Here is a 12,577-nt window from a genome sequence, read left to right on the forward strand (position 1 = left end):
TTTTTTTTTTTTTTTTTTTTTATTTTATGATCAAAATGATATTGCTTTTTCTTATTTTATTTCAATACTTTAATCATTAGAAAATGGGTAAAGGAGTTGTTGAGGAAGTAATGAATAGAAACCAAAAGTCAATTAAGAGTTTGTTTGCTTTAAATAAGTATTACACCATTAAAAATAAGATCTTTTATCGATTTTTTATTCATTTTTTCTTACTTAAACGATCCGTAAGATCTGAAATTCGGATTCGACGCCTGATAGCTCTACGTTGATTATTTCGTGGCTTCATTGCAAGCATAATCAGCCATCTAAAACGTTACTTGAAAAAGGCTGAGTATTAAAAATACCCATAAAGTGACCCTACTGATAGAGCTGAAAAAATGCATACACATGAAAATATGACTGTGGATATGACCTGAAACCTAGCCTTCGTGCTCTATTTTTTTTTTCTTCTGGGAATATGCATCACTTTCATACCTAATAGTCTCGTGTACATCGATATCATGCACATAAAACTTACTAAATACGCTTTCGTACTCCCTAGACCTCATCGGGTGCAAGCATATTAAAAACGAAGGAAACATGCATGAAGCTTCACAAACTATGATGCACCATAGAAAATATTTCATGCATAAATATCGATCATCGAACTTATCCATAACGTATTCAAACAAGTCAATCATGCAATTTAGCGATCCGCCCATCAACAGTATCCAAATGTATATGCAAATTTTATGAAAATATCAAACTATATATTGATTTATTTATAGAAATAATGGTAGAAATGTGTGGTTTTTAATATTTATTGTGATATTCAATTGATTTCCAATATTAATTCTTAGATATGCCCCTCGATATGTCAACAAAGGGAAATGACCCTGTCTTTTGGTTTGTTACAAACAAACGTGTCTAGTTTTTTATTTTTAATAAATTATAGATAAAAATAGTTCAATAATGTGAAGCCCACCACTAGTCGACATTATCCACTTTCACCTTTTACGTATTGCCGTCAGCCTTACGATTTTAAAATGTCCATCTCCAACTATATTGGACCTCATAATTCACCCCATTCAAGCCCAGCTGGCACACTGCTTGGTGCCTAACTCTAATATCTAGTCCAAACCCACTGCTGGTAGATATTGTTTGCTTTAACCCATTACGTATAGTCATCAGTCTCATAATTTAAAACATAAACTCAAATTAACCGATCTAATTTCAATTTATTTTTTATAATTTTTTTAATGCGTAAATTTGATTAACTCTCACAAATATTTTCTAAATCATATTTATTTTCATGAAATTTATGTTAATGTGTTAAATATTTAGTAAAGTTGGTATGTAAAAATGGTGGGAATAATTTGATTAAACCTATGAAACTTTAATAAAAGAGAATTTAAAGTGAGCAATTTAATGAAAATAATATTTATATATTAAATAATAGTTTTTTAAGTTTTGAGAAAATTATATAATATTATGGTCGGTGTGTTTTTTTCGAAAACCCTAACGAAATTTCCGGGAAACCGGAGGCGGAAATAAACATCCACAAACCACGGGAATTATTTTATTATTCTCACCCGCCTTCACACCTTACTTCCTCACCAACCAATCAAATTTTCTATTTCATCCATCTTTTTTTTTTTTTTTTTAAGTCGTTGCAAACTTCGATTTATTTATTTATTTTTTAATTAGATGTTAATTGAAGCCCAGGTGTTGGACATAGCCTGTAAGGCCCAAAAAGTGGAAGCCCAAAATCGAAGTCCAATCTTGGGTTAGATAGGCCCAATTTTTTAGCTTTAAAAGGCAAGCCCAAGCCCAAGCCCAACTTTGGTTTTTTTTTTTATTATTTTTTTTAACGAAGGTGGGTTGAATTTTTTAAAAACTAAAAATTTGGGTCGTGTTGACTTTTTTTTGTCCAGTCAACTTGACTAACCTGAAAATAGGGTTACAAAACCCAACCCAACTCAATCCTACTTGCTTTTAAGATTATTATGAAAATTAAGAATATTTGACGTGTGAAACTGATATTAACGATGCGTTCTAAATTGTGAAGGTTGTCAATTTTATTCAAGTTGCTCGTTTCGCTGACCCAACCAACCTGAGATTTCAGGTTGGTCCAAAGACGTTCCAATCCAACCAAACTCATAATTGAAGGAATTAATAATTACTACTTATACCAACCCGATACACCACTTTTAGTGACTAATTATAAGACTAATTTAGAAACCACGTGACTGAAGACAAAACATACTGAATAGACCCGTGTTGGTTTGAGGCTAGTTCATGTCACGCACGTAACATGGTGGTTCATCGAATGTCTAGATTTTCAAATCGTTATCTGAATCCTAACATGGCCGATGAGCGGTAATAATGATCATACTTATCCTCGAATTTATGGAATCTTTTGTAGAATTCAATTTAAATGACACTATTACTCTTAAAATATTATACATAACATAAACAAGTAAATCTTAAAATAACAACGATACTATTAATCCATCAATCAAAAATATACTCATAAGGGAAGAACCCATTTTGGATGCTATCTTCAATCTCAAAGCCTCCAGCTGCTTTGTCTACATTATTGATGTTCTTCCATGACACCCCATTGCCGTCCTCGGCCGATGGGAGCTGCACGATGCTTGCTAAATACGACGACGACGAAATAGGGACGGGTGCCGCCATATCGAACATCTGGTTGATATTTGTTGTTCCCGTGGTGATCTCGTCTGGCTTGCTCTTATAAAAGACTCTACACAAAACCCAGTCCTCCTAGTACGAGCAAAAGAAACCAGTTTTAACAGTGATATATACTTAAACTAATTGAACTATAGTTCGTTCATAAGAACCTTTGGAGGCATATGAGGGGTTTGAATCCGAAACTCGTGCATAATCCAACCAGTTTTGATCCCATTTGGAGCTCTTTTTCTATAAAACACCAAAGTCTTTCTCATCCCTATAACTTCACCCGTCTTTGGATTCATCACCGTTCTATCTTTTCCAGTTGCTTTCCAGTATCCTTCTAGTGTTGCACGGTTCGCCCTCTGTCCCGTTGCATACTTTCTATCCCGAAAGCTGAAGAAATACCACTCCTTTCCATTCAACTTAGCTGCCTCTGCATTCATATTCACACAAAAACATTCATAACTTGGTCGACAACAGTCGTAACTAATAATTGATATCTTATCGATGAACTATGCTCAAATTGGAGACCATATTTTATAATTACTATCCAAACCATCCTTCATTCTTATCCTAATTCTTTCCCATTAAAGTTGTCCTTCATCCTTATCCAAATAATTATGAACAGATACAATAATTGTTTGAATTAGTGTATTATTAGTGTTGGAAATTAAGTGTTAATGAAACAATTAGTTCATAATTAATTTAGATTAAGTAGTGATAAGAGAAAAGAAGTACCAGGAAGATGCCATGGCTCACAAGTATGCAAGTCAATCTCCATCAAACTTCCCTTCAAAGCTTCTTCATTTGTGATCTTTTTGTACAAATAATGGCACACTAACTCCTCGTCGCTCGGATAAAACCTAAACCCGGGTGGAAGTGTTGCTCCAACGTCTCGTAATCCCATTCTCGTAATTTTTCCCGAAAACCCTAAACCCTAAACGCTCTACCAAAGTTTAATGTCGAGAATTTCTTTACTTCCGAGAGCTGCTTCGACCTATATATACATATACATGTGTGTATATATATGTGTGTGTGGAGGTGGGCAAGTGGCTAAAGAATATTGAAATTAAAGTTAAATTGAGTTGAAATTTGAAATGAAAGCGTGTGTAGAAAGAGAGAAGGTGGCATGAAATTTCAAGGCAAAAACCGTGTTTTTAAGAGTTTTAGATATACATTACTAAGCTCCAAACAAAAACTAGAGTGCTACGAAATTTCTCGTCAAAAGAGAAACGTCTAATTCAAGCATAAAGAAATTTGTGCAAAAAAATAAAATAAAAAAAGTATCGAATCTTTCTATATAAAATAATTTCTACGAGATTTAGCTCGTCGAGGTTTATTGTGTATTACAACTATGTATCGTTTGTCAAAGTTGGTCTTCGTCCCTTTTGACGTAAGAGTAAAGATTGTACGTATATATTATTGATATCTATTGCGAATAAATATTGTCTGTTTTGGTCTGTTACGTATCGTCTTAGCCTCATGGTTTTAAAACGTGTCTACGATGGAGAGGGTCTATCCCAACTTCGACTAGTGTCTTGCACAGTTTGGTGATTGACTCTAATACCATTTTACAAGCAAATATTGTATGCTTTGGCTCGTTACGTATCGCTATCAGACTCACGATTTTAAAACACATCTAGTATGGAGAGGGTCTAGCCTTACTCCAACCAGTGCCTTGCACAGTCCGGTGACTGGCTCTGATACCATTTGTAACAGCTCAAGCCCACTACTAGTAGATGTTGTCCGCTTTGGCCTGTTACGTATCGCCATCAGCCTCATGATTTTAAAACACATCTACTATGGAGAGGATCTAGCCCTACTCCGACCAGTGTCTCGCACAGTCCAGCGACTGGCTCTAATACCATTTGTAATAGTCAAATCCCACCGTTACTAGATATTGTCTGCTTTAGCCAATTACGTATCGTTGTATCCCTCACAGTTTTAAAACACTTCTCTTAGGGAGAGGTTTCCACACCCTTACAAGGATCTCACAAAACTGTTCAAAACATAACATTAGAATTTACGTAATTCTAATTATTCATGCCAGATTTTCTCCTCAGATCATAGCATCGAGTTTTTTTTTTTTTTTTTTTTTTAATTTAAAAGTTGGATGACGTGATTATAAATCTAAAACTCAACGATAAGTTCTAAGCTTTCCCATTAGTTCAAAATTCAAAGTTTGTTTTCACACCTCACTATTTGTTAATATTGATATTGAAATTGAAATTGTTAGTCAAATAAATATATCTTCCCTTATATGATATAAGAATAAATTCCCTTTCAAAGTTATTCCAAACAAAAAGAAAAAAAACCAGACAAAACATTATTGTCATGCTGTCACCTTTTTCTCTCTCTCTCTCTCAAAATATACACCTCACTTTCACATATGAATGCATAGAAGCTACCTTGCAACATCCGGATTATATAACACACAATATCGGTTCTTTAAGAATGTTTTGTTCTCACTTATATGGTAAAACTAATGAAAAAGAATGTAATTCACGACCCATGTTCATGATTTGAAATTCAGATTCGACATTTGATGCTTGATGGCTCGACCCATGCTCAAGATTTGAAATTTAGGTTCGGCACCTAATAGCTCTAGCATTCCCCTGCAACATGGTCACGTTACCTACCCATTACGTACTTTTTAAGAGTGCAAACTATCCATACAGACCAACACGAGCTCTTTCAAGATGTTTGTTGCTATTTGATACGTTTCTTTATTAGGGTTCGTCAATTTATAATATTTTACTACCCTTTATTATTCATATTCTTTATGTAGCAAAAGGCCTACCTTTATTTCTTTTTCAAATAGACTCATGATGTGTTCCATAGTATTTATAGAACCTTTATGTCCTCCAGCTTACTTCTGTAACCAAACTTACAAGACAAGTAACCTCATCAAATGGTTTAAAAGTCGTTTTAGATCCAATAATGTTAAAGTTAAAGGGGATGGAAAGACGTCACGGTCTATATAAAATACATGCAATACTTTTCTTGTTGTCAATTGATTTTAAGATAGAACTCCGTGTTTATACAATATAATGTTAGAATACGTAAAACTCAAATGAATATTCGATCAAAAACTCGACCAAAAACGATGAAGTCAAAGAGACCCATATTATGACCAACATAAAAGAAAATAGGCAAAGAAAAGTTGGAAAAACGCGTCGAATGCTACTATTATACGCTATTTTATAATGAGAAATAAAAGGCTCGAATTAAAACCTTAAGAAATAAAAGGTTCGAGTTAAAACCTTAAGAAATAAAATCTTCGATCAAAAGGTCAGACGTTCACTCGAGCCGGGCCATTGATTGCATGTGGCTAGCGCTTAGCCGGACGAATATTTGGGCGTTGGGCTATCTTCTAGGACTTTGGTTTAGTTCACCTTGGGCTTCACTTATTTTACCATAGCGCAAATTCACCTATTTATAACACAAATATATAACAAATTAGTAATTTTAGCGTTAAAAAATATTAAAAAAAAATGTTTAGTTTTTTAATGATTTAAAAAAATAATGATGATAATAACACTCGACAAAATTGTATCAGGACTCAAAATTTGAATTTGGTATCTGATGACCTCGACATTCTCGACATATTTTGCAATATGATCACGGTACTTACCTCTCACTTCTAACAGTGAAAATTATCTCTACAAATCGACACGTGCCTTTACAGCATGTTTGGTCATCTGTTCCGTGCATTCTAGAAAATTTTATGAGAGATCACTCAACATAGATTTTTTTTTAATTTAATGAAAATTAGTTTTTATTTTTCCTCTCATTATAATTTGAATTTGTAATTTATTTTTTTATTTCGAATTTAGATTTTTTATTTTATTTTTATTTTATTTTTTATTTTTTAAGAAATCTCAAGTTATGAAATGTGAATTTGTTTAATTTTATTTTGGAATTTCAATTTTGAAAAGAATATATTTAATAATTTCTTTATAATTTTAATGTTTTTCTAAAATTAATATTATTAATTTAAATTTTTGTAATTAGTTTCAAAGCAAATTTTATTTTATTAAAAAACTGCAATATTTTCTAAAAAAAATCAACGGTCGAGATCGTTAGTGAGTGTGAACGAGTTGACAAAAAAAATATAATTAATTATTATTAATACAATGTGTGTCAAAAGTATAATAAGACATTTAGTCAACCATGATGAGAACGTGGCATTGACTGAGTCAAATAAATAAAATGGACTTTGAGGAGGACACCTCAGCATCCTGACAAAGCTTAGCTGGAAAATAGATCTCAACAACTATCACCAATTTTCATTCAATTCCACGTCCACACCATTACATACACATCAGATATTTTTTAATTTTAAAAATAACCTTATGAATTAAAATATTTTATTTAAAAAATAGCTCATTAAAATCATTCTGGTAACAAAAAAAAAAAAAAAAAAAACCATCACATGATAATATTTTACAATCACATGAACAATATTTTAAATATTTATAATATTTAATATTTACATTTATTAAACTATACTCCAATTAACATTAGAATAAACATAAGATTAAACGTTTAAGATAAGATACGTTAAGAGATAATATTTTTCAAATAAATTACAAGAAGCGATAATATTAGTAAGCTACACTCAAAGTCGTGTCTGTTCTACGCTCCCAATATATAAAATTATTTTCCACACAATCAAGCAAGAAAGTAGGTTGTTGCTTAATTAAGCCAACCAAATTATTTTGTTGTCGGCTAATGATTTGAACGTACTTCCAAATGTATAAGTACGTTAATTAAAGTGATACACCGATCATCGATTGAGTTATGGAGTCCATATCAATATGTTTCTACATTTATTTTACGTATGATACGTTCTAATAGATTTTAGATTCACTAAAATTGATTTATACTTTGATCCGTTTTTTTGGTCCAGTAATAATTTAAATGGGATTTCGATTTGAAAATCGTTAATATTTTAAAACAATTATTGGAATCGTTGTAAGAACGGCCCTTTATATAAATTTAACACGTACAAAATGAATGCAAAGCTCGAAAAGTACCACGAACATTTATTATAAATTTAATTTGTGACAAAATTAAAACAAAAGTTTTTGAATAAAGGAAAAACAGCTGAAACAATTTAATCGCCTGTCGTGTCCGGGGCAACTAACTCAGCTGAAAGTCATGTCCTTCTGTCCGGTCTTAACTCTAAAGAAATGTCTGCGTCCATTAAATAATATACACTCTTATTTTTTGCACAATTATTTAAATATAAAATAAAATTTTATTTCACCGCTAACATTTTGTTTTTATTAAAAATAAAATTTTAAATAAATTACTAAAATAACTCGAACTAACTCAATAATTAAACTCACAAATAATTGTAGAAACATTGACATACGGACGAAAATCGATGAAAATTTAATATTTTTTTATTTATATAAGTCAAAAATATATTTAAATTTGATTAAATATGCATGCCCATAAATTATTCATAAGATTTTATTTAACCCGTAACTCACTCAAGTTTTAAATAATTTGTTTAATTTGTTAGTATAATAATAACGTGTTAAAAATAATTTTTATAAATGAATTAAAAAAAAAACTGGAGTTTATTAAATATTGTAACATCCAACTAAACACAAAATGCATTAGATATTGAAATCAGATCTAGGATTATTTAATCCTTAAAATAAGATTAATGGATGAATAATCGAACAATATTAATGATCCATTAATAAGGGCAACTCAAAGTCAATGAAATAATTAAATACCAACATTTATTTTTATGTTATCACGATCTGTCATTTTTCATTGACTATTTATAGCTTCCACTTAAAATCATTGACAAACATAAATAAATTAATAAAAATAATAAAAATAATATTTTCAAATTAGTCCTAAAATAAAAATAATAATGGGTAAACTTTGCATAAATATATATATATTTTAAACTAGTCCGTCGTGGAGAGGTTTCCATATGCTTATAAGGAATAATTTGTTTCCTTTCCAAGGCGGTCTAGCATCTTTGTTAGCGCACTGTCCCACGACTGGCTTTGATATCATTTGTAATAGCTCAACCTACCGCAAAGAGATATTGTTCGTTTTAGCCGTCAACCTTACAATTTTAAAACATATCTGTTATTGAGAGATTTCCACACCCTTATAAGGAATAGTTTGTTCCGCTCTCTCGAGGGAACGTAACATCCTCTCTGGCACACTGCATCATGTCTGGCTCTAGTATCATTTGTAACCGTTTAAGTCAACCACTAGCAGATATTGTCTGTTTTAGCCCGTTACATATTATTCTCAATCTTACACTTTTAAAACAGAGATTTCCATGCCCTAAGGAATAATTCGTTTCTCTCTCAAGGGAACCTAACATTCTCTCTGACACACTACACCGTGTCTAGCTCTAATATAATTTGTAATAAATTAAGCCAACCATTAGCATATATTGTCCATTTTAGCTCGTTACATATCGTTGTCATCCTCACGATTTTAAAACGTGTATGTTATGGAGAGGTTTCTACCCTCTTATAAGAAATTATCCATTTCTCTTTCAAGGGGGCCTAGCATTTTCGCTGGCACGCCGTCTGATGTCTGACTTTGATACCATTGTAACAGCTCAAGTCAACCGCTAGCGGATATTATTCGTTTCAGCCCATTACGTATTATCGTTAGTCTCACGATTTTAAAATATGTATGCTAGAGAGAGGTTTTCAGCAATACTCCATTCCGGTTGCAGTAGATATGCCAAGTGTTTCGTTTTCATTAGTCGCTATATAAAATAAAGGCGAAAACGACACCAAATGTGAAACCACGATGCTATCTAATTAGCTTGGAATTTTCAAAGGTATGATTTAGGGTTTATGATTAAAAAAATAGCAAGTGGCCATTCTCCTTCACATTCTAAAACGCCAATAAAACGCCCACCTTCCACCATGTTTTCCCCCAACATGCATTCACCTGCCTCCACCTTCCGACCAATATTCTCCGGCAACCTACCGTAGCATAGGCACCTTGCGTTGCAATGGAAGCCGTCATAGATCAACTGGCGGCGGTGGAAGCGGTGGAAGCAGCTGCCGATGATCGGAAGTCACGTAAAAAGCAGCTGAGTAGAACTTCTTCTTCCGACAGCGACGAAATGTATTCCGGCGGATCTCCTAAAGGTAAGTTGAAATATATATTTATATAATTGTGTCAAATATATTATTTTGATATATATTTTATTTTATTTTTGGATCAGAAATTTTGAAATTAGGTGGCAAAGCGATTGCTCCAACTGGGGAGGCGGCTGATATCATTTTCATCCCTCATGTGATCGACAAGACGCTTATTTTAAACCGTGGCAATAATAATTCAACGCCGCCGCCGTATGATGTCTCCGACATCGGTGGTGGTGGTGGCGGCGCTGTCGGCGATGGATATCCAAAACCCATTGAAGGTGAACAAGAATTAGACTTGCAAACTCTTTACAATATACCTGATTCCCACAACTTCTACTGCCCCACTTGCAATTGTTGTATTACTAAGGTGATCATTCGCCGTGACCCTCCATTGCCACGGTCGGATGTTATACCGCCCGAGATACGGCCGCAGAGTCCCGGACCAGATGCTGGAGGAACTGATGTTCGTCCCCGCAAGTTTAATCCCGATGACGACGGTTGTGGAAGGATCGATGTCTTATGCAGCAATTGCTTTAGTTTCCTTGCTCCCATTGGTGAGCTCTTTTATTTCTACGTCATTATGGATTATATAATCTCTACAATAGTATGATATTGTTCGTTTTTGTGAGATCGTACATCGATTGGAGGGAGAACGAACCATTTTTTATAAAGATGTGGAAACCTCCCCCTAACATATGCATTTTAAAATCGTGAGGATGACGGTGATACTTAATGGGCAAAAATGGATAATATCTGCTAGTGGTGGGCTCGGGCCATTATAAATGATATTAGAGCGAGACACCAGGTGGTGTGCTAGCGAGAACAATGACCCTAAAGAGGGTGGATTATGAGATCCCACATCGGTTGGAGAGGAGAACGAAGCATTGTGTGGAAACCTCTCCCTAGGAATAAGCGTTTTAAAAACGTGAGAATGATGATAATACTTAACGGGCTAAAGAGAACAATATCTGTTAGCGTGGGCTCGAGCCATTACAAATGGTATTGGAGCTAGATACTGGGCGGTGTGTCAGTGAAAACACTGGCCTCCAAAGGGGTAGATTGTGAGATCTCACATCGGTTGGAGAGGGAACGAAACATTACTTTATAAGGATGTGAAAATCTCTCTCTAACATACGAGATTTAAAACCGTGAGGCTGACGATGATACTTACGAGGCTAAAACCTAGATTTTTAAACATAAACTCTAGTGATTTTAGTTTGTTTCTAATATTTTTTTCCTTATTTTAAGGTAAATGGATGGCTTCTCTATTTCGTCCGGAGAAGCCACAAATTCCGGATGAAAAAGGTATTATAAACCCTTATCTTTTATTCATAATTTCAAAGTTTTATTTTTTCTTAAAAAAAAAAAAACAATCACAATTGATAGAAACTTTGAAACTGCACCACCCCCAGGAACTGATACTACAGGCGGTGCTGGTCCATCTACAACTCCCGGTGAACCAGACATCAAAGATGAACGTCCTTCCTCATTCATCATCCCGATTCCTCCCGGTGACGGCGGTGAAAGGTTTGGCCAAACAGTGAGCCGAGGCAGAAGTTTGGAGATAATGAAGAGTATCGTGTATGGAGGTTTAACCGAAGCGATCACAAGTTTGGGCATTGTAACCTCGGCAGCAAGTGCGAGTACTCCAACGGGTAAAATTTTAAAGTTTCGTTCGATAATCATTTGAATACGAGTTAAACGAGCTAACCCATTTGTTCTAATGACTAAACGTGGTGGATTTGTAGAGAACATCGTTGCTTTGGCATTGGCCAACTTAATTACGGGACTTATTGTCATCACAAACAATGTAAGTATAGAATTACACTTAGATATAAAAATAATAAAAAAAAAAGCCTACGAGACTAAATAACACAAACCCTAAATTGAATCGGGTCAATTTTACAGATCTCTGGACTAAAGTCAAACCAACTCAAGAAAGAACCGAACGAAAGAGGTGAAGCAAAAGTAGATTCGTACGAAGAAGCGTTGGGAGATAGACAACATTATCTTCTTCACTACACAATCGCCATCCTATCATTCTTAATCTTCGGGCTTCTGCCTCCTCTCGTGTACGGCTTCTCGTTCCGCGATACCGATGACGGCGATCTCAAGCTCGCGGCGGTGGCAGCCAGCTCCCTTCTATGCATTGCTCTACTCGCGATCGCGAAAGCTTATGCTCAGAGGGCACAAAATTGGCAAGCCTATGCCAAAACCCTAGTTTATTACATTACTCTAGGGTTTGGGGCCTCAGGTCTGTCCTACTTAGCCGGCAAGGAGTTTGATAAGCTTCTTGAGCAATTTGGCTGGTTTAAGGGTGACCCATTGCCTCCTACTTTGTTGCTCCCTAATATGGACTTTGCAACTCCTACATGGGGATCCATATGAACCATATAGGCTTCCAAATGTTTCTAAGGTGTTTTCTTTCTTTGTTGTGCGAAGATTTTTCAAACGATCAGTAATGGTTATCTGTTTCAAATTTCGTTCTATAATTTGAAGGTTCGAGTTTCAAATTTCACGAGTAGAACTTGAGCTTTACTCGTAACCCTTTACGTATTAATTAAGATGCAAACGTTAATGCTAGAGAGTAAAAGATTGTAGTACGTGTTATCAACGTATTGTCCTCTTTAGGCTTTATTTCAAAACTTTAAAACGGTCTTTTAGAAAAAGGGTGTTTCGTTCTCCTCCTCAACTGATGTGGGATATCATAGTGTTTCATGCCACATGTGCATAACACGACCATATAGGGTAGC

The 12,577-nt window shown here is 34.3% G+C and overlaps 2 protein-coding genes across 3 annotated transcripts; one reads left to right on the top strand and one right to left on the bottom strand.

Moving 5' to 3' along the window:
• Positions 1-2,309: 2,309 nt before the first annotated feature.
• On the bottom strand, positions 2,310-3,668 carry LOC111456276 (NAC domain-containing protein 21/22-like). The gene is made up of 3 exons (XM_023098100.1): positions 3,415-3,668; positions 2,844-3,109; positions 2,310-2,766 (listed from the first exon to the last, which is right to left on the bottom strand). Exons 1-3 carry the CDS (start codon positions 3,581-3,583, stop codon positions 2,494-2,496), a joined length of 708 nt encoding a protein of 235 aa, XP_022953868.1. The 5' UTR covers positions 3,584-3,668; the 3' UTR covers positions 2,310-2,493.
• A 5,880-nt stretch (positions 3,669-9,548) lies between these two features.
• Positions 9,549-12,333, top strand: LOC111455908 (membrane protein of ER body 1-like). 2 transcript variants are annotated; one of them, XM_023097556.1, is made up of 6 exons: positions 9,549-9,827; positions 9,905-10,378; positions 11,073-11,129; positions 11,228-11,479; positions 11,573-11,634; positions 11,733-12,333. In XM_023097556.1, the coding sequence occupies exons 1-6, from the start codon at positions 9,689-9,691 to the stop codon at positions 12,210-12,212; spliced, it is 1,464 nt and encodes a 487-aa protein (XP_022953324.1). In that variant the 5' UTR covers positions 9,549-9,688; the 3' UTR covers positions 12,213-12,333. The 2 variants fall into 2 exon arrangements, with proteins under 2 accessions (XP_022953324.1, XP_022953325.1); XM_023097557.1 differs by having other exon boundaries at positions 9,550-9,827; positions 11,237-11,479.
• The last annotated feature ends 244 nt before the right edge of the window (positions 12,334-12,577 follow it).

This window comes from Cucurbita moschata, unplaced genomic scaffold (assembly GCF_002738365.1).
Source record: "Cucurbita moschata cultivar Rifu unplaced genomic scaffold, Cmos_1.0 Cmo_Scf00018, whole genome shotgun sequence".
In the NCBI taxonomy this organism is placed as follows: domain Eukaryota; kingdom Viridiplantae; phylum Streptophyta; class Magnoliopsida; order Cucurbitales; family Cucurbitaceae; genus Cucurbita; species Cucurbita moschata.

Bases quoted from the DNA above. Each gene is read 5' to 3' on its own strand.
- LOC111455908 (XM_023097556.1), top strand. From the start codon at position 9,689: ATGGAAGCCGTCATAGATCAACTGGCGGCGGTGGAAGCGGTGGAAGCA. The intron at 9,828-9,904 runs GTAAGTTGAAAT...TTTTTGGATCAG, and splicing joins TTCCGGCGGATCTCCTAAAG to AAATTTTGAAATTAGGTGGC. The intron at 10,379-11,072 runs GTGAGCTCTTTT...CCTTATTTTAAG, and splicing joins TAGTTTCCTTGCTCCCATTG to GTAAATGGATGGCTTCTCTA.
- LOC111456276 (XM_023098100.1), bottom strand. From the start codon at position 3,583: ATGGGATTACGAGACGTTGGAGCAACACTTCCACCCGGGTTTAGGTTT. The intron at 3,110-3,414 runs GTACTTCTTTTC...ATATGAATGCAG, and splicing joins TGAGCCATGGCATCTTCCTG to AGGCAGCTAAGTTGAATGGA. The intron at 2,767-2,843 runs GTTCTTATGAAC...TGCTCGTACTAG, and splicing joins CCCCTCATATGCCTCCAAAG to GAGGACTGGGTTTTGTGTAG.